This window comes from Tamandua tetradactyla, chromosome 2 (genome assembly GCF_023851605.1).
Source record: "Tamandua tetradactyla isolate mTamTet1 chromosome 2, mTamTet1.pri, whole genome shotgun sequence".
Taxonomy (NCBI): domain Eukaryota; kingdom Metazoa; phylum Chordata; class Mammalia; order Pilosa; family Myrmecophagidae; genus Tamandua; species Tamandua tetradactyla.
In genome coordinates, this window is record NC_135328.1 from 204,412,285 (window position 1) to 204,433,392 (window position 21,108).

A 21,108-nucleotide genomic window follows, 5' to 3' on the forward strand; every position below is an offset into this window, starting at 1 on the left:
TTTTATAAATTTTATATTTACAGTTATCTCCTGCTTTTTCTGTTTCTCTAAAGAACCCTAGCTAATACATACACATTACCTAAAAGTAAATCATTTTAAGTAGAAATTTATTTGACACTAAATACATTGACAATAATGTGTAACCTTCACCACTATTACCAGACTTTTTTCGTCATCTACAACCAAAACTCATACTCATTTAGCAATAACTCCCCATCCCCCCTGTCCCCCCACCCAGTAACCTCTATTCTGTTTTCTGACTCTGTGAATTTGTTTATTCTAAGTATTTCATGCAAGAGCAGTCATACAATATGTGTCCTTTTGTGTCTGGCTTATTTCACTCAATATGATGTCTTCAAGGTTCATCCAGTTGTAGCATGTACCAGCACTTCACTTCTTTTTATGGCTGCGTAATATTCAAGTTTATGGATACACCTCATTTTTTTAATCCATTCATCTGTTGATGGACACTTGGGTTGCTTCCGCCTTTTGGCTATTGTGAATGCTGCAGTGGACATTGTACAAATATCTATCTGAGTTCCTGTTTTCAATTCTTTAGGGTATATACCTAGGAGTAAAATTGCCAGGTCATATGGTAATTCTATATTTAACTATCTGAAGTAAAAACAAGCTGCTTTCCACAGTGGATGTACCATTTTACATTCCCACAAGCAATGAATTAGGGTTCTTATTTATCTGCGTTTTTGCCAATGCTTAGTTTCAACTTTTTAATAATAGCCACCTAGTGGGTGAGAAGTGGTATCTCATCATTTTAATTTGCATTTCTTTAATGACATTGAGCACCTTTCAAATACTTATAGACCATTTGCATCTTCTTTGGAGAAATGTCTATTCAAATCCTTGGGCCTATTTTTTAATTGGTTTATCTTTTTGTTTTTGAGTTGAAAAAGAGTTTTTTTATATATTTTGGATGTAAACCCTTATCAGATACGTGGTTTCCAAATATTCCCTCACATCTAGACCGTCTTTTCATTTGTATAATAACATCCTTTGATGCACAAAAGTTTCTAATTTTGATGAAATCCATTTCCTTTTTTTCTATTTCTTACTTTTTTTTTGCTTGTGCTTTTGGTGTAAAATCTAATAATCCATTGTAATTAGTCCATTGCTGCCCCCCTTTTTGTTTTTAGTTGCTTTTTTTTTCTAGTGTACTGTTTTGATTGCCTTCTTCTTTCCTTTTTGTCTCTATTTTTCAGTTATTTTTCTCAGTAGTTACCTTTATAAATCCAATTAATACCTTAAACTAATAACAACCTAGTTTAACTAGTACTAATCTAGTTTCAGTAGTGTATAAACTCTCTACTCCCATATATCTCTGTCCCTCTCCTTTATGTTATTATCTTAGATTACACCTCTATACATTATATTCCCATTAAAATAGATTCAAAATGTTATTTTACACATTTGCCTGTTAAGACAAATGGGTAGAAGGGGAAGCAGTTATAAACCCAAAGTACAATAATACAGGATTTTACATTTACCAATGTAGTTACTTTTACCTCTGTTCTTTATTTCTTCTTATGACTTCAAGTTACAGTTTTATTTCATCCTGAATGACTACTTTTAGCATTTCTTGTAGGAAAGGTCTTCTGGTAAAGAACTCTTAATTTTTCTTTATCTGTAAATGTCTTGATTTTTCCTTCTTTCAAAAGAAGATAACTTTGCTGGATGTAGAATTCTTGGGTGACAGGTTTTTTCCTTTAAGGACTTTAAATATATCATCCCACTGTCTTCTGGCCTCTGTAGTTTCTGATGAGAAAGCTGCTTATTTTCTTATTGAGCATCTCTTATGTGACACGTCACTTCTGTATCACTGCTTTCAAAATCTTCTCTTTGTCTTTGGATTTCCCCAATTTCACTCTAATGTGTCTTGATGTAAATCTTATAGAGTCCATCCTGCTTAGAGTTCATTGAGATTCCTGTATGTGTATATTCACGTTTTTCATTAGATTTAGGGAATTTTCCGCTATTATTTCTACAGATACTTTTTCTGCCTTTTTTTTTTTTTCTCTCTCTCTCATCCTTCTGGGACTCCAGTAATGCATATGTTGGTATGCTTGATGCTGTCCCATGGATCCTTCAGGTTCTGTTCATTTTTCTTCATTATTTTAAAATTTCTGCTCATCGTACTGCATAATTTCAATGGTCTTATCTTGAAATTCTCTGATCTTTCTTTTGCCTGTTCAAATCTGCTGTTGAATCCATCTAATGAGTTTTTCATTTAAATTACTATACTTTGGAGCTCCAAAATTTCTATCTCTTTATTTTGTCTAGACATTTTCCTTTATTCTTTGTATATGGATTCTTGAACATATTTAAGACAATTGACTTAAAGTCTTCGACTATAATAGTTCCAGTGTATGAGCGTCCTCAGGAATGGTTTCTGGCAAATTCTTTTTTTCCTGTGAATAAGCCATATTATCCTGTTTCTTTGTGTATTTTGTAATGTTGTTGTTTAGAACTGGACATTTTGAGTACTATGTTGTTGTGACTCTGGAAATCTAGTTCTGCTTCTCTGGAATTGCAAGCATTTTTGCTGTAATTGAGGGCAGGAACCATCAGTTTGCAACTTTTCCAAACTATTTTTATCCACAATTGGGGAATGGAAAGAGAAAAAATAAAGGTACTGTCTCTTTAGACTCCTCTGCCACTTTTGTCTGAGGAGTTTGAAATATGACTGCTCTCAGAGCTAGGCCCCCCTGCCCCTGTGATCTGAAGTAGTTAATCAAAAGCAGTGATTGGCAACCCAACCCTACATATGCCTGGATTTTGGGGACTGGGTCCTTATAGCCCACCCTGGCATCAGCAATCTGTATTAGAACGTAGGCTGCTGCCTGCCTCACAGCTGAGGAATGGGGGACGGTGCCCATAGCACAGAGGGTGAAATTCACTGATATTTACCGTGATTTACCAACCTCTTTCTCCAGTTCTTTGCTGGATGCTGCACAGTATTCCACTGCACTCCAGAGTTTTAAAGTAGCTGATTCAGGTAGTACCTGGCAATTCAATAGTTGTTTTGGTGGAAGGACTGATTCCGGGAGCTTCCTGCTCTACCATCTTCCCCCAAATCCTCCCCCTTTATCGTCTTTAAAAGGAATTGAATAAATGACATTGTGCCTTTTTAAAAGTGAATTGCTGGTTCTTGGGCGGGCCGCGGTGGCTCAGCGGGCAAAGTGCTTGCCTGCTATGCCGGAGGACCTCGGTTCGATTCCCGGCCCCAGCCCATGTAACAAAAACGGAGAAACAGAATACAATAAAACAAGAAAATGTTTAAAAAAAGATGTTTCCCTTTCTTCCTTCCTTCCTTCCTTCTATCCTTCCTTCCTTCTCTCTGTCTTTCCTTTAAAAAAAAAAAAAAAAAAAAAAAAAAAAAGTGAATTGCTGGTTCTTTACAACTTAGAAAAATATTGGCATTCCACTCTAATAATTATTCAAAATTTAAATTATTGGTTGCATGTTTTTTTCATTAATTTAAATTTTGAATAAAATTTAAGACTTGTCTCCATCAAGACTTGGGGTCTTTTTAAAAGAAAATTGAATTGTTGATTAAATTGTTGGCACGTTATGCAAGACTTCCTGACTCTCTGCTGCCTACGCATGGCGAGAAGGCATCATAGCAGTTCCCAGTCTCCCTCTATGGCTGCTGGAGGTGCACTGCCCAACTTGGGATTGCTGACCTGGGATTTCACAGGTCTGAATGCCCTTTATCCTGTAAGTATTTGGAAAATTATCCAAGCGCTCTTCCCTAACCCATTGGAAGTAAGTCAACACTCAGGCTTTACAACCCTACTATGACTCGGGAACACCTCACGGTTACGTGTGTCACCTGAAATTGTCTGTCTGACTCAATGAATTGATTAATGTGTGCATGGTTCCTGAATTTCCTCCCACCCTCCCCCACGCCTCTATGATGAAGCCTCTGTTCTTCTTGATTCATTCTCTACCTTGCTCCCACTTTCAGGCTCGCCTCGCCAGACCAGTTCTTAGGCTTTTGTAAGAGCCTATAGTGGAAGTAAGGGCTGAAGGAGAGTTTTGTGGAGGAGGGGAGAGGTGCCAGGAGTGGTTTTGGGGGAAAATGTGGGACAGTTGTAACAGGTAGGGGTATTGGATGGGAAAAGGAAAAAAAAGGAATTTTAAGAAGTATTATTGATACAGTCACTTTGGAGAACAATTTGGTAATTGGTAAAGTTAAAAATAAGAACCCTCCCACTCAGCAATTTCATTACTTGGAATATACACCAGAGAAACTTTCACAACTGTGCACCTGGATGCCCAAGGATGTTCATGGTGCACTGTTTGCAATCCTAAAAAATTGGCACTGTTCTAATAAGTACTTGGAATCTCAGGTAGGACACGAGATTTTGCTGGTTTGTCCAGAATGATGCCCCAACGAATCCCAGAGTGATTCAATCAGTGAGTGGAAAGGTATCTGCAAAGCCCCTGTGCTGGTTTGAAAGGAAGTATGTCCCCTAAGAAAAGCCATGTTTTAATCAAATTCCCATTTCATAAAGGTAGAATAAACCCTATTCAATACTGTATGTTTGAAACTGTAATGAGATCATCTCCCTGGGTGATGTGATTTAGTCAAGAGTGGTTGTTAAGCTGGATTAGGTAACGACATGTCTCCACCCATTTGCGTGGGTCTTGATTAGTTTCTGAAGTCCTATAAAAGCGGAAACATTTTGGAGAATGAGAGATTCAGAGAGAGCAGAACGATGTAGCCATGAGATGCAGAGAGTCCACGAGACAGCAACCTTTGGAGATGAAGAAGGAAAATGCCTCCCAGGGAGCCTCATGAAACAGGAAGCCAGGAGAAGAAGCTAGGAGATGATGCCGTATTCGCCATGTGCCCTTCCAGCCGAGAGAGAAGCCCTGACTGTGTTCACCATGTGCCTTCTCACTTGAGAGAGAAACCCTGAACTTCATCGGCCTTCTTGAACCAAGGTATCTTTCCCTGGATGCCTTTGATTGGTCATTACTATAGACTTGTTTTTAATTGGGATATTTTCTCGGCCTTAGAACTATAAACTAGCAACTCATTAAATTCCCCTTGTTAAAAGCTGTTCCACTTCTGGTATATTGCATTCTGGAAGCTAGCAAACTAGAACAGCCCCCTTCAGGGAGTGGTGAGAATGGGGAGAAATTCAACTTCCCCAAGTTGAATTCTTGATATTCTCACAAACAGTGTGGACAACCAGGCAGAGCCCCCAGTCTTGGGGTTTGTTCATATGAAACTTAACCCCACAAAGGATAGGTCGTCTACTTAAAATTTAGGCCTAAGAGTCACCCCCAAGAGAGCCTCTTTTGTTGCTCAGATGTGGCCCCTCTCTCCAGCCAACACAACGAGCAGTCTCACCAATCTACCCCTCTCTACGTGGGACATGATTCCCAGGGGTGTGGACCTTCCTGGCAACGTGGGACAGAGATCTTGGAATGAGCGGAGACTCAGCATCAAGGGATTGAGAAAACCTTCTTGACCAAAAGGGGGAAGAGGGAAATGAGACAAAGTGTCAATGGCTGAGAGATTCCAAACAGAGTCGAGAGGTTATCCTGGAGGTTACTCTTATGCATCAAGTAGATATCACCTTGTTAGTCAAGATGTAATGGAGAGGCTGGAGGGAACTGCCTGAAAATGTAGAGCTGTGTTCCAGTAGCCACGTTTCTTGAGGATGATTGTATAATGATACAGCTGTCACAATGTGACTGTGTGATTGTGAAAACCTTGTGTCTGATGCTCCTTTTATCTACCTTGTCAACAAAGGAGTAGAACATATGGAATAAAAATAAATAAAAGGGGGAACAAATGCTAAAATAAATTTAGTTTAAATGCTAGTGATCAATGACAGCGAGGGGTAAGGGGTATGGTATGTATAACTTTTTTTTCTCTGTTATCATTTTATTTCTTTTTCTGTTATCTTTTTATTTCTTTTTCTAAATCGATGAAAATGTTCTAAGAAATGATGAATATGCAACTAAGTGATGATATTGTGAATTACTGATTATGTATGTTGTTTTATTTTGTTTCTTTATTTTTTGAATTAATAAATAAATTTTTTAAAATTGACACTGTTCTAAATGTCCTTAAGTATGAGGAAGTAGATAACTAGTGCTGTTGTGCAATAGAATACTCTACAAAATTAACAGTAGTTATCTAAAGATGTATAAACCAGCATGGATAGACCTCAAAAACATAATGTTGAGCAAAAGAAGCAAGTTGCGGCACAATATATACAGCAGGGTGCCATGCATGTATTTTTTTTTAGTCTACTCAATTTATTTTAACCTTTGTTCCCCCTATTGTTTGTTTATTCTTTATCCATATTTTTCACTCAGTCCATACCCTAGGTAAAAGGAGCATTAGACACAAGGTTTTCACAATCACACAGTCACATTATAAAATCTATGTCATTTACAATCAACTTCAAGAAACATGGCTATTGGAACATAGCTCTACAGTTTCAGGTACTTCCTTTCAACCACCCTAGTACACCATAAACTAAAAAGGGATGTTTATATAATGTGTAAGAATAACTTCCAGGATAACCTCTTGACTATGTTGGAAATCTCTCAGCCACTGACACTTTATTTTGTCTCATTTCTATCTTTCCCCTTTTGGTCAAGAAGGTTTTCTGAATCCCTTGATGCTGAATCCCAGCTCATTCCAGGATTTCTGTCCCATGTTGCTAGGGAGATTTATACCCCTGGAGTCGTATCCCACATAGAGCAGGGAGGGCGGTGAGTTCGCTTGCCATGTCAGGTGAGAGAGAGGCCACACCTGAGCAACAAAAGAGGTTCTCTGGGGGTAACTCTTAGGCCTAATTTTAAGTAGACTTAGCCTACCCTTTGCAGGGAAAAGTTTCATAGGGGCGAACCCTAAGATCAAGGTCTCGGCCTATTGATTTGGTTGTCCCCACTGCTTGCAAGAATACCAGGAATTCTCCAAATGAGAAAGTTGACTATTTACCCCTTTCTCCCCATTCCCTCAAGGGAACTTTGCAAATACTTCTTTATTCACTATCCAGATCAGTCTGGGATTTATTGGAGTATCACACTAACCTGGACAAACCAACAAAATCTCATGCCCTTTTCAAGAGCCCATGTACTTATAGTATTCAATTAAACTGACCATACAAGTTCAATTTGGAAATCATGCATGTATTTAAAAACTAAAGCAATTTAATAGAGAGTTTTTAGATATTTATGTGTGATAAAAATAGAACAGCATGGAGTGAAGGATGCACACCAAACCCATTTTATCCGTTTGAATAGGTTAGGTCCATACCTCTATAACAAACAATACCACAAATCTTCCTGGCTTATAAAACATAGTTTACTTCTTGCTTGTGCTATGTGTCCATCAGGGTCAGCTGAGGCTCTTCTTATGTCTCCTCACTCTGGGACCAGGCTGATCTGCAGCCACCAGTTGCCATCGTAGAGGGAAAAGAGCTTGGCAAATCACCCTATCTCTCAAAGCTTCACCTTGGCCTAAGCAAACCACATAGCCAAACACAACTTCAATGGGGTGGGCAAGAGCTGTCCTCTGAAACCTTCTCGACCAAAAGGGGAAAGAGCGAAATGAGACAAAATAAAGTATTTCAATGGCTGAAAGATTCCAAACAGAGTCGAGAGGTTATCCTGCAGGTTATTCTTATGCATTAAGTAGATATCACCTTGTTAGTCAAGATGTAATGGAGAGGCTGCAGGGAACTGCCTGAAAATGTAGAGTGTGTTCCAGTAGCCATGTTTCTTGAAGATGATTGTATAATGATATAGCTTTTGCAATGTGACTGTGTGATTGTGAAAACCTTGTGTCTGATGCTCCTTTTATCTACCTTGTCAACAGATGAGTAAAACATATGGAATAAAAACAAATAATAGGGGGAACAAATGTTAAAATAAATTTAGATTGAAATACTAGTGATCAATGAAAGGGAGAAGTAAGGGGTATGATATGTATGAATGTTTTGTCTGTTTTCTTTTTATTTCTTTTTTCTGAACTGATGGAAATGTTCTAAGAAATGATCATGATGATGAATATGCAACCATGTGATGATATTGTGAATTATTGATTATATATGTAGAACGGAATGATCATGTTAAGAATGTTTGCGTTTGTTTGTTGTTATATATATATTTTTTTAATTAATTAAAAAAAGAAAAAAAAAGTGCTGTCTTCTGTCCTACCCTGTGCCCCAAAGGAAAAGCCAGTACTATAGGTGGACAACTCCATACCCATAATGAAGACAACTTCTAGGAGAAGTACTAAGGGACCTCCTAACAGACTGTGATTATTATTTTCAAAAGTGCAAAGCAAAAATGTGAAATTTGTTAGCTATGAAGGGTGGACACATATGTACTTGCTATATTATTCTCCTTGTATTTTTAAGCTTTTCAAAATTAAAAGTATGGGTCTTAAAGGAAGAGTGCAATGGAACAGCATTCATATTAACAAATACATAAGTGTGTCCTTATTGGGACCACATTTTCTTTCACGGCTGTGCGAGAGAAACATGAACAAAAGAATTCAGTTGTTTTCAGATTACTTTTGACTGTGGTCATTTGACCTCAGCTCCCTGAGCTCCAAACTATCGCCTGTAGATCTGTGTGTGTGTCCTTCCCTCCCCTGCAACAAGGACTCTCCCCAAAGGCAAGGTCAGTTAGTCATCTCTCTACTCCCAATCTTTAACCTGTCACAAAGCAGGTGCCTGAAACTGTTTAATGAATGACTCTGATATGCTCATTTCCTGTCTAACTCATGAGCCACTTCAGTATAGGAACCAAGTATTCTTCACCCTCTGAAACTTCCTGTGGAACAAGGAATGTTTGTTGAATGACTGAATGACCACAGCCCTTCTTTCCCAACCCATCAATGAAAGCAGAAAATGCATGATCCTTCCTACTCCGTGATCAGCCTTCCGAGGGGCTGACAAGGTCAGTTTTTCTGCATATTTTACCATGTTTTAATGACTGTACTGAAAGACCCCTATTTTCTATATGATTATATGCTATAGTGACCAACTTGTCTCAGTTTTCCAGGACTTTTCTGGTCTTAGCACTGAAAGTCCTGTGTCCTGGGAATGCTATGGTCACATCTCCACATCTTAGATCTTGTATTTCAGTAACCGATCAGACGCGAAGAGGTGAGCCAATGGAGAAAGAAAGATGCGAGACAGACTTTCTAAAAGGTCTTTATTGTTTTGGAAAGGTGAATAGTGCTGCCAGTCAGGCCTTGGTTCTAGTGGCTTGCCATGGTCTGGAAAAAGAGGAGGGAAAAGCAAAATGGTCCGGTTAGAGCACAGGTTCTGGAGTCCGATGGAATTGGTTTCAACTCCTAGCCATGCTACTCATGAGTTGTGTGATCCCAGGAGAGTGACTTCCTCTCTCTGAGCCTCAGTTTCCTCCTCTGTACAGTGAGGGTAATATTAGTACTTATCTAATGGGAGTTCTTTTTCAGTTGATTGTTTAAAAGATTATATTGTGGCAATGTATATACAACATAACACTTCCCATTTTAACCACGGTCAAGTATACAATTCTGTGGTGTCGATGATATTGACAATGCTGTACCCTGATCACCACCATCCAGGACCAAAACTTTTCCATCACCCCAAATGGAAACACTGCACCGTCTCATGGGGGTTCCTGATTAGGGTAAGCTGTTAACCAGGGTGCTGGGCTCAGAGGCTGGCGTACGCTTAGGGGTCTGTACAATCGGGAGCTATTGCTGTTACCGTGAAGGATGTTAATCCTGCCCGATAACCATCCCAGATGAGATGCACGCTCTCCCTGGTGCCCGCGTTCTCCTGCCTCAGCTCTCGTCGCCCCTCATCACTGTGACTAATTATCAGAGTCCCACAAGGTGGCCCTTTGTCTCTATCCTGAATGTCAAGAAAGGAACCAGCCCGAAGAGGCATTTCATAAAAGTTTGTTGGAAGGAGGAAGTTTGGCAGGAGTTCAAAGCTCCACCCAGCAGCCATCCAGGTTCAGGGGTGGCATGGCAGCAGAACCCAGCCCCGAGCCCCTCTGGGGGCCCTCGAGGTGTCCTCCACACTGACCTCCTAGCACTGAAAGGCCCTCCTGGGACCTGCTGTTTCTCACCCCGTGTCCGGGCCCCTCCGGGTCGCCCTGAACCCCTCACCTCCTCTATCCAGTCACTGAAGGCCGAGACTCGGGTGAACACTGTGGGCTTCTTGAGCGTGTTGCAGCCGAAGGCAGAGACGAAGCTGGTCACGCCGTGGACCTGCCAGGTGCCATCCGCAGCAGGGCAGTTGAGGGGTCCTCCAGAGTCACCCTGGAAGGGTCAGGGAGGGGGGCAGGCTGTCACATCTCAGGCTTAAGGACCTGGTTCTGAACTTTGGAGGCTTCAAGAAACCCCCCATGTTACCTAAGCTGTCTGAGCCTCACTTGCTCCTTTGGGATGGGGACCAATAACATCCCTTATGGATCTTTGTGCATTAAATGAGATAGTAGCAATATGATCTTAGCACGTGGCCTAATAGAGAATTACACAATGAATGGTAATTGCTATTATCAGTACCACAGTTAACTATTAATATAGCATTCATCCTTATCTATAATGCCGTGATTCTATTCTCAGTGTTTAATTTTAACTTCAGAATCGCAAGCTGAGGGTCATAGTGCCCACATCCCTTGCTGTGCTGATGGGAAAGCTGGAAGACCAGGCAGGGAGGTGAGTGATTTCTGCCAGGTCAAGTCGGTGTCCGAAGTGAGACTGGACTCCAGGGGTCCTGACTCCCCAGTGGGGGTTCCGTCCCTGGGCCATCACAACTTCCTCCAAGTCCTGCCTGGCCTGGAGACTGAACGGGGTGAGCAGGCAAGATATCTCCTCCACCTTCTGAGAGACGGCAGAGGAACCCCCAGGCCCCAGGTGCCCAGTGGGTGGCTGCACCCCACCCCCAGCCCCGGCCAGGGAAGGGCTGACTCACGTTGCAGCCAGAGCGGACGTCCCCTCCGGCGCACACCATGGTGGGCTTCACTGAGCTGCCCCACCAGTCCCACCGGGAGCAGTGCTCGTGGTCCACCACGGGCAGCAGGGCCTGCTGCAGCTTATCCGGGAGCGGCCCACCAGCTGCAGGGCCGAGGAACACTGAGTCAGGGGGCTTGGGGGCTGCGGGGCTTGGGCAGGGGGTCAGGGCCAGGGACCCAGCCCCGGGGGTGTGGGGTAGGGGTGGGAGGGAGTGTGGGGTAGGGGTTGGAGATTGTTCAAGCAGGCAGCTCCTCTGGCTTGATGAGTCTCGCCTCCCCCCTCCCCCAGAGAATGGGGTCCTGCCTGCTTCATCCACCATCACATCCCCAGCACCTGGCACATGGGAGACGCTAGAAACGATTGAACTTGTTTGGGGTGGGGAGGGGGAATGGAGAAGGAGGCTGAGGAGGCTGCAGTTGGAGGAGGGAGCCAAGTACAAGGACAAGGGGAGGCGTTTGCCCTCAACCTCTAGCCCCCAGGCCCCGCCCTCCTGCCCTCTGTCCCCATGGTCGCCTGGGGGAGTTGGCACGCACTGTAGAGGCGGCCCCAGCCGCTGATGTAGCAGGGCGCCTCGTTGGGCAGGATGTCGCCGGCAGGAGGCAGGCAGGAGAGCTGGACCGTGTCTGTCAGCAGGGCGCTGCGGGACAGCTTGATGAGGGCGATGTCGTTGCTGGGAAGGAGAGAGAGAGAAGAGTCACGGAGCCTGGTCCTCCAGCCAGGCCAAATCCAACCCCCGGCCTTGTCTCCAGCCATTTCCACCTCTGGGATGCCCTCACTGCTCCTTTCCTCTCCAAATCCAATCCATTCCTAAGACTGAGCAGCTTCAGGATGCCCCCTGGCCCCTCTGGCCCATACTGCCCTTGGCCTTCATGGTCATCCCCACTTTGGGACCCCAGACCTCAGCCCAAGCCCTGTAGCCCCACGTGGGGTCCTAGAATCCCCTAGAGGACTTGTTAGAGCACAGAAGCCTGGGCCCCACCCCAGAGTTTCCTTATTACTATTTTTTAATGATTTACCTTTTTGATTAGAGAAATTGTAGGCTTACAGAAAAATCATGCATAAGATAAAGAGTTCCTATACACACCCTATTATTAACATCTTGCATTAGTGTGGTACATGTTACAAGTCATGAAAGAACACTTTTATAATTGTACTAACTATAGTCCATCATTTACAGTAGGGTTCATTGTTGCACAGGCCTATGTTTTTTTTTGAATTATTATGCAACAGATATGTAACCTAAAATTTCTCCCGTTTAACCACACTTAAATTATTCATAATTATTCAGTGCTGTGAATTATGCTCACATTGTTGTCCTACCATCACCACCACCCATTACCAAAATGTAACCATCAATCTGAATCAAAACTTTAAGCATTCATTCGTCCCAGAGTTGCTGATCCGGTAGTGCTGGGCTGAGGCCTGAGAACTTGCATTTTTGAGAGGTTCCTGGGTGATGATAATGATGCCCCCGGTTTGGGGACCACACTTTGAGAACCACTGCCCGAGGTGTCTACCTGCCTCCTTATCATTCAAGTCACTTCACCTAGGTCTGATTTTTGTCTCCACTTACCCTGAGAGCCTTGTGAGGATGGGCTGTGGTCTCAATCCTTAAGGCCCCTCACGCCTGCACTCCACTTTCAGGGGTTCTGTACCCGTCTTTGACGCTCTCACCAGAAACATGCTGGACCATCCAGACACACAATTTTGCAGACACTTGAGGGGCCTCAGAAGCCCTGCAATGGTCTTCTTACCTGGGTTATCTCCTTGACCTTCACTACCACCCAGGAAGCCCAGGTTCATGGTCACACTTTGACAGATAGTGAAACTGAGGCCCAGAGAAGGGAAGTGACTTGCCCAGGCCCCACAGAGAGTTAATGTTAGGACCGACTCTGAGACCAGTCCTCCTTCTTTGGCCCATGGTGCCAGGATGTGCTGGATGAATGTGTGTTGAACGGAGGGACCCTCAGATTGATAGGGGAGACTCCAAAGCCAGGTGGCCTTAGGGAAGTTCTTAGCCCTCTTCTGGCCTTGCTCTCCCCTCAGTAGTGAGGGAGACGTTTGACACAGATGGTCCTCATGGGCTCTGACAACTCTGACCCTCAGTGCATAGGACATGGGCACAGGCTGCTGGACCCAGCCACATACTCCCCAGGGTCTCCCCAGAATCAGCTCTGAGCCACGACGGTGAGTAGAGGAGGCCCTGGGTCCCGAGAACGGAGGGTTCACTCACCCACAGGCCACACAGTTGGAGTTCCAGAGCGGGTGCACAAAGAGGTCTCCGGCATTGATGGGGATCACCTGCTCGGGTCCCTCCTCCTCGGCCCGGTCATACTCGCCCAACACCACCTGGTAGGTCCGGGAGCTCCTGCCGGGGGAGGTGAGATCAGTCCAGACCTGACCGGCCTCCGTTCCATCCCTCCCACAGTCACCCACTACCCCGGACTCCCTGGATCTCACACGGGAAGAGGAGCTGGAGCAGGGATCTGAGCAAGGAAAAGCACTCACGAGATACAGTGGCCCGCGGTCATGACCCAGTTGGGGGCGATGAGGCTGCCGCCGCAGGTGTGGTAAAAGGCCCCGTCCTTCTCGTATTGCAGGGAGACCTGGTGGCCAGGGAGGGAGGGGCCTGAGTGGTCTGGGCCCCCACAGTGAGGGCTGTCACCAATGAATGTGCGACCGCAAAACTCTAGGGGGCACCATTCACACAGAAAAGTGTTATACCCTCTAGAAACGTGCAGAGCCCAACCTGCACAACTGCTCATGGTGGCCCTGCACTTAAAAAAAAAACTTTTTATTGTAAGATTTAACATACGTACAAAGCAAAGAAAGGAAAATGCAATAATTTTCCAAGCACGCTTCAACAAGTAGTTACAGAACAGATCCCAGAGTTGGTCATGGGCTACCATTTCACCTTCTCAGATTTTTCCTTCTAGATGCTCTAAAACACTGGAGGCTAGAAAGAACATTAACATAGTCATTCAGCAGCCATTCTCGTTTGTTAAATCCTATTTTCTCTGTTATACCTCCTCCTTCTCCTTTAATCCTTCTCCCAATCTACTGGGATCTTTGGACAATGCCCATTCTGACTTTTTCATGTTAAGATGGGGTGTCCACACTAAAGGATGGGGGGATGTAATTAATTGCTCATCTTGGAGAGGCTGGTCCTCTCCAAGGAATTATATGTTCCAGGAAGGCAAACCTAGTGCATGAGACCTTTATAGTCTCAGTTCAAGCCGTGGGTGTTCTTGATTGTTAACAGGAGTGATATTGAATGGGGTGTAGCAAACCATGGCAATTAGCACTATCTAGCTGCAGCTTGCATTAGAGCAGCTTCCAGAACAGCCTCTTGACTCCATTTGATCTCTTAGCCACTGATGCCTTATGTTATTACACGTCTTTTCCCCCTTTCAGTCCAGAAGGCATTATCTATCCCACGTTGGGTGACCCTGTCACTTTTCCACTGGGATCACATTCTGAATCTCCAAGATCCCTCTAGACCCACTGACTTCCCTGGGGACCCAACATTCTCTGTCCTCTAGGGCATATAACCAAACCTCCTGCCTCTTGAGAATCTTCCAAGGCCTTCTGTTCCATCAGGCCAGCTGTTCTTCTGAACTTCAGATGTTTCAACACCTATTGGGCCCTCTGAGACACAACCCTTCCAAAGTCTTCTGCCTCTCTCCTGGTTTTCTGCACATTCTAATTTTCAAAAGCTCCCTCTAGCTCAGGGGTCAGCAAACTATGGCCCAAGGGTCAAAGCTGACTTGTGGTCTCTTTTTGTTCTTAAGGATTTATTGGTACACAATCACATTCATTTGTTTATGTTCTGTCTATGGCTGCTTTGCCACTACTGTGGCAGAGTTGAGTTGTTGCAAAAGAGGCCATATGGCCCACAAAGCCTAAAATATTTACTCTCTGGGCCTTTACAGAAAAAGTTTGATCAACAAGCTTGCAGACCCCTGTTCTAGACCAGTGCATTCCACTAGAGCTTCCTGCAATGGTGGAAATGTTCTGTGTCTGTGTTGTCCAAAATGGTAGTCACTAGCCACATGTGGCTACTGGATATTTGAAATCTGACTACTGAAACTGAGGAAATCAATTTTTAACATTATTTAATTTTTAACTAATTTAAATTGAAATAGCCACTTGTGACTAATGGCTACTGTGTTGGACCGTGCAGCAGTCTAGACCCTCCACGGTCTCCATAAGCCCCCTCACCCCCTTACCGCTCTCAGACCTTACAGCCCTATTGTATAATTCAAGGACTCCATAAATGGGTCCCCTAAAATCTCCCTCCTTAACACAGTACCTGAAACTCCACCATCAATGTGCCAACCCCTTCAGTTAAATATTGCCCCCCCGCATAGAGTCCATATTTAAAATACAAGCAGCCAGGTGAAGGCTGTAGGTTGAATGGGCAAAACTTCTATGTGAAGTAGATTGTCCAAGGGCTTCCTGGCCTCTGGAAGCTGAGGTGACTATTGGAAGGAAGTCCCTGGGGTCGAGACCAGACGTCTTGCCTGCAGAGCTTGGGGTCCAGCTGGCGTTGCTCTTACCTGCCAGGGCCAGCTGTAGGGCACTGCATCCTCACCATTGACCACGCGGGAGGAGGGGTTGTAGGAAGGTCTGCCGCAGCCCGAAGCTGGACGGGGAGATTGGGGGTGTCAGTCACAAGGCCTGGGTCCTAGTCCTAGCTGGGCCGCGAACTGGCTGTGCGAGTGACCCCATGCAAAACCCTTCCCCTCTGCACCTCAGGGGCCACATGTGAACAGTGGGAAGCTGGACTAGAGTAGGGGTTTCCAGAGTCCCAGGGGTCCAGGGGTGGAGATAACAATGTGGCCTGTTCCACTGGGAGGACTGAAGGAGTTGATATACTCCCGGCATCCACTGAACCTCCGAGAAACAATGGCTATTGTTATAAAACGTGGAGGCCTTGGAGTAAAACTATCCTGGTTCAAAGTGTATCTCTGCCCCCCACTCTAGGACAAACTGCTTTACCTTGAAGAAGGTCAATTTTCCCATCCACAAAATGGGAATAGTAACAGTACTGACTCATGAGGTTGTTATGAGGGTTACATGAGATAACATCATAACATTGTGCCTGACATATAGTAAACACTCAACAAACGTTATCTGCCAGCATCATCATCAGTCAAGGAGGCTGCTTGGAGGACGTGGCCCTGAGCTGGAATGTAATAAAGCAGAGGACCAGGAAAAGGCTAGACCACAGGATAGGAAGCAGGATGAAGGGAGTATGAGAGGAGAGCTGGGGTACAAAGCAGAGGAGTGGAAATTCTAACCCAAACAATTCAACCACAGAACTCACAGTCTTAACCATTAGGTTTTGCTTACCGCCTCCCTACTGGGTACTCCCACCATAGCCCTTTCATGCCCCCAGTCTTTCTCCTGAGCTGGTCCATCCATGGTTTCCCCTCCATTCTCCTTCTCCAGCACCAGACCAGGAGCTCCACAGTCAGGCTCCAGGTACAAGCTGAGATCCCTTCTATGGAATCAGGTGCTGGTGTCATGGGGCCTGGGGTGGGTGGCAGATTTCAAAGGCTCCTGGCCCACACAGAGCAGGGAGCAAAGACTCAGGATGGGGTCTTACCAAGGGCCACCAACAGGAGGGAACTTAGTAGTTGGAGCATCATGAGTTTTGAGTTGATAGAAACGGGACACAGAGCCTGGGGCTTTAATATAGGGCCGAAGGCCAGTGAGGGGCCAGACTGGGGCTCATTCCCAGAACAGGTGGTAGAATGCCAGTTCTCCCATAGCCCAAGGCCACAGCTCCCACCTGCAGTAGGTGGTGGAGGGCAGCCAATGGAAGTCCAGGGTCCCTTCCAACAGGTGGCATTGAAAGGCCAGCTGATAACAGGAAAGAGGAAAGAAAGATTCATGTGGAAACAACAGCCAACCACTTCCAGGAAAGAACATGGGCTCAGGAACTGGTCAGATCTGGGTTCGAATTGTGGTTCTAAAACCTCCAAGCTCTGCAACTTTGAACATGTAGCTTAACCTCTCTGAGCCTCAGGTTCCTCTTTTCTATCATGGGAGTACTATTAGTACCGATCTCAATAAACAAATTTATTGGAAACTTTCTTTATATCCGGCACTGTTTTAAGCACTGGGGATACAGCCGTGAACAAAACACATGGTCCCAGCTTTCCTGGAGCTTGAATCTAGTCGGAGAGGCAATGACAAATTAACAAAAATAAATGAAGGTTATTTCTGACTGTGGTGGTAGGTGCTATGAAGGGAATGAAACGTGGGAATATGGTGGCTGGAATGGGGATGCCATAACTAATTTAGATGAGGGGGGGTCCAGAGAGTGATATTTGGGCTGAGGAGGTGGTATTTGAGTCCAGAAGGATAAGAAAGAGCCAGTCAAGGGAAGCGCTGAAGGAAAAGCACTCCAAAGCAAGTTCCAGAACAGCCTCTTGACTCCATTTGAGTGGGCTTGGCTTTTCGAAGGAGGCCTGCCTGGCTGGAGCACGGTGGTCCAAGTGGAGAGTAGTGGTAGATGAGTTCAGAGAAGCAGCCGCCCCTAAAGCTGAACTCACACGTGAGCCGCGAGCCTGCAGATCCCCTCTCATCACACACCCGAAAGAAGATCTTGCCTACGTGCCCCAGAACATTTGCTTGAGAATGTTGGGAACGGGGACATCCAGGCTCCGTAGCGAAAACCTAGGAACCACCCAAATACCCATCAAAGAGAGTGGACACATAGTATAGTCACACGATGGAATGTTGTTTGGCAGTAAAAAAAAAAAAAAAAAAAAAAAACTCAATCACACACATGCAAGCATGTGAATAATTCCTAGGAATATAATTATTTTAATATTCCGAGGAATATAGTATAATAGCATAATTTTTAAAAGTAGATCCCAGAAGACTAAATGGAGCTTAATACCCCCTTTAGAGAATGTAAAACAACTGAAAATTTGAAATTCGCTTTTTAAAAGGAATACAATTAGGTGAATGTACCTCTATAGAAAGGGGAGCAAAGGCAGAACGATTCTAGAAGATGGTTGGTTCATGTGTGGGGTGGGGGGGCAGGAAAATAGATTAGATGTACCTTATTGCCAAGATTTTGGGTAGAGTTTGGTTTTGGTTTTGATTTTATTGAGGTTTAATTGATAAACCATAAAATTCACCAATTTTAAGGGTAAAATTCAATGCCTGGACGAATATATATATATCATCGTGTAACCACCAACACAATCGTGATATAGAATATTTCCAGCTTCCCCCAAATTTCCCTCCTGCTTAGTTGCATTCTAGCCCCCCCCTCCACACTTATCCCTGGCCACCAATGCTCCCCTTTCTTCATGAATGTTTTGTCTTTTCTAAAATTTCACACTAACAGAATCATACGGTGCACGGCTCTTTCATGTAGAACCGTGCTTTGGGGGCTCAACCATTTCATTATGTTAGATGTGGTTTAGAAAGTGCTAACCCACTGGCCGAAACAACAATATTTCGTAAATGAAAGTAGACAAGCTATGCCTCAATGAATGATGAGAGTGTATTATGGGCTGAAGAATATAATTAATCCAATTCTGCTATCTGATATCCAAATTTAAAGGGGGGTGGGTGAGGCCAGCCCCCAAGGCCTGGGTAATAAAGACTTGGGTCTCTAAGTGTAAGGAGAAAGCCATGGTGCTGGGGGTAGAGGGATGGTATAAGTAGAGGAAGGATCTCGAATCTCCTTTATATTTAAAAAAAAAAAACCTCTCTTTAACACAGAGTCCATAAACTATGGCCTATAGGTAATGGTACAATCATAATAACATTGTTTCATTGATTGTAACAAAGGTACCACACAAATGCAAATCATTAATAATAGGGAAAACTAGGTATGTGTCAGGGGTGCATATGGGAACTCTGGACCCTGCATTTTTCTGTAAGCCTGCAACTGCTCTAAAGAAAATCAGTGTCTTTCTGAGTGTTACGGGGAGAATGGATGGTAGAGGCTGGAAAGATTGTGGTCACCCGGGTACAGCATGGGTGGGGGCTTGGCCTGGGGTGGTGGAGATGGAAATGGGGAGAAGTGAGTGGAATCCGGGCATATTTTGCAGGTAGAACAGTACCTGAGACCATCTCTGTGAAGTGTTAAGCACAATGCCTGGCACTAAATTAGTGAACTTAATTCACATTAATATGTAGAAAAGAGAGGTCTTGGCACATCCTAGTTGGCTCTTGGAATTAGCCTCCCAGCCCGAGCCAGATGCTTTGTAGGCACTCAAAAAATGTTTGCCGAGGGCCGCGGTGGCTCAGCAGGTAAGAATGCTTGCCTGCCAAGCCCGAGGACCCGGGTTCGATTCCCGGTGCCTGCCCATGTAAAAAAAAAATAAAAAAAAAAAAAAGATAGAAAAAAATGTTTGCCGAATAAGGCAGCCTGGCTTCTCAGACATCCCTGAGTAACTTCTCCCCTCCTCAACACTCAATGTCCTAAGAATTGCCAGACTCCTTTATACTAGAGTGTTATTGACCAATATGTAGATTTCTATTGACTTCTACATTTTGGAAGTAGTAGAAGGGTGATGCTTAACTACTTTAAATGGATCCCTGACAGTGGAATTCCAGGCATCTTCTGGACAGGTTTTCTTTCAGGAGCACACCTCAAAGAGCAAAGCCACAGTGATGCCTGCTGCTCAGTAACAAAGCCAGGTGCTGGCCTGGGCCCAGGGAGAGCATGGATGCAACAGAAGCAGCTGTGAAAATCCTTCAAACTGTGTCAAAAATAGCCATGCCCTCCCTTACCCTGTGTTCCCTATAGGCCTGGACATGTTTATTTGCTCAGCTTTGAAGCTCAGAGCTTTTCCCCAGACCCTGAGCTGAGGGAGAAGGAGGGAGGAGCCAAGGAGATGGCTGGGGGCGGGGGTGGGGAGGGGTGAGGGGAGGTTGGATACTCCCAGATTCCACTGTCAAATGTCTGCAGCAGAAACAGCCTAAAAGATGACCTAATCCAACCTCTTCTAGCTGACAAATGGGGAAAGGAAATGCCGGGACTTGCTCAAGGCCCCTGGTGTACCAGCTGCTTGGCCTGTGAGAGAATAACCTAAGGGTGCAGGGAAAGCTCAGTCTCCCTCCCCCCCTTTAAACAGTAAGTCTCCCCAGCCCTTATCCAGGTGGCCTTGAGCAAATCCCAGCCTCTCCGGTGCCTGTGAGGGTGGACCCTGGCCCTGCCCTTGGTCCCAAGGGAGATGGACCTTCTGAGGGTGACTCTCCTCTCACCATACCTGCTAAGTCTTTCCATCTTCATGGTCTTATCATGAACACTGACAGACACACGGCTCAGTAAGTGGGCCACGCCTCTTCCCTCTGGGGTTTAGGGGCCTAGGAGCAGCTCGAGCAAAATCTCTAACAATGGCCCCTGGGAAGAGGGAGCTGGCAGGCCGGGGAAGAAGGAAGGGTCAGTAGGTGGGGCCGGTGGGGGACCATGGGGAATTAGGAGCTAGGTCTGGAAAGGAGAGGGAGGATAGAATGGGGGAGGGGAAAGGATGGGGAGCCTGGGGAGGAGGGGGAGGGAGGGAGGAGGGTGGGGAAGCTGGGGAGGAGGGAGAGGGGAGGAGGCTCGGAAGCCTTTTCCTTAAAGGGGGTACCATGATTTCTAGTTCCTGCTCCACGGGAAGCTCCACGAGAACAAAATCTTCATCTTATTCATCTTTAAATCCCCAGGGTCTAGAAGGGGGGCCTGGCACATAGTAGGTGTGCAACAGTATTTATTAAGGAGACGACGAATGAATGGACGAAGCTCAAGGACTCTTCAAATGCCCGACTCTCCCTCCTCTGCTCAGATGGCTGACCCTGACATTCAGAAAGGCGTGTCTGGAGCCCCCCACCCCTCTGTGTGTCCAGGAAAAGCTCAACGTGGAGGATGGTTCTGAAGAGCAGCCTTGTAGAGAATATTAATAGATGTTTTATGTTAAAAAATAGACTGGCTAGAATGGCGCTCCATGAGGCAGGGCTTTTTGTCTGCTTAGGTCCCCACCGTGGTGAAGAGAAGGCCGGGGGCGCTCAGGCTGCTGGCTCCCTCCCCACAGCAGAAATAAGACAGCTCCGGTCAGTCAGGGCCAGACCAGAAAACAGAGATA

The 21,108-nt window shown here is 45.1% G+C and overlaps 1 protein-coding gene across 1 annotated transcript; it reads right to left on the bottom strand.

Moving 5' to 3' along the window:
• Positions 1-9,193: 9,193 nt before the first annotated feature.
• CELA3B (chymotrypsin like elastase 3B) lies at positions 9,194-16,763 on the bottom strand. The gene is made up of 8 exons (XM_077150929.1): positions 16,620-16,763; positions 15,568-15,653; positions 13,517-13,614; positions 13,242-13,376; positions 11,542-11,678; positions 10,968-11,110; positions 10,160-10,312; positions 9,194-9,274 (listed from the first exon to the last, which is right to left on the bottom strand). The coding sequence occupies exons 1-8, from the start codon at positions 16,660-16,662 to the stop codon at positions 9,257-9,259; spliced, it is 813 nt and encodes a 270-aa protein (XP_077007044.1). The 5' UTR covers positions 16,663-16,763; the 3' UTR covers positions 9,194-9,256.
• Positions 16,764-21,108: the final 4,345 nt, after the last annotated feature.

What these genes read in the sequence shown, in the direction of transcription:
- CELA3B (XM_077150929.1), bottom strand. Translation starts at nt 16,662, where the DNA reads ATGATGCTCCAACTACTAAGTTCCCTCCTGTTGGTGGCCCTTG. An exon ending in TCCAACTGTGTGGCCTGTGG is followed by an intron (nt 11,679 to 13,241) that starts GTGAGTGAACCC and finishes TCTCCTTCCCAG; the next exon opens with CAACGACATCGCCCTCATCA. An exon ending in ACGTCCGCTCTGGCTGCAAC is followed by an intron (nt 10,313 to 10,967) that starts GTGAGTCAGCCC and finishes TGACCCTTCCAG; the next exon opens with GGTGACTCTGGAGGACCCCT.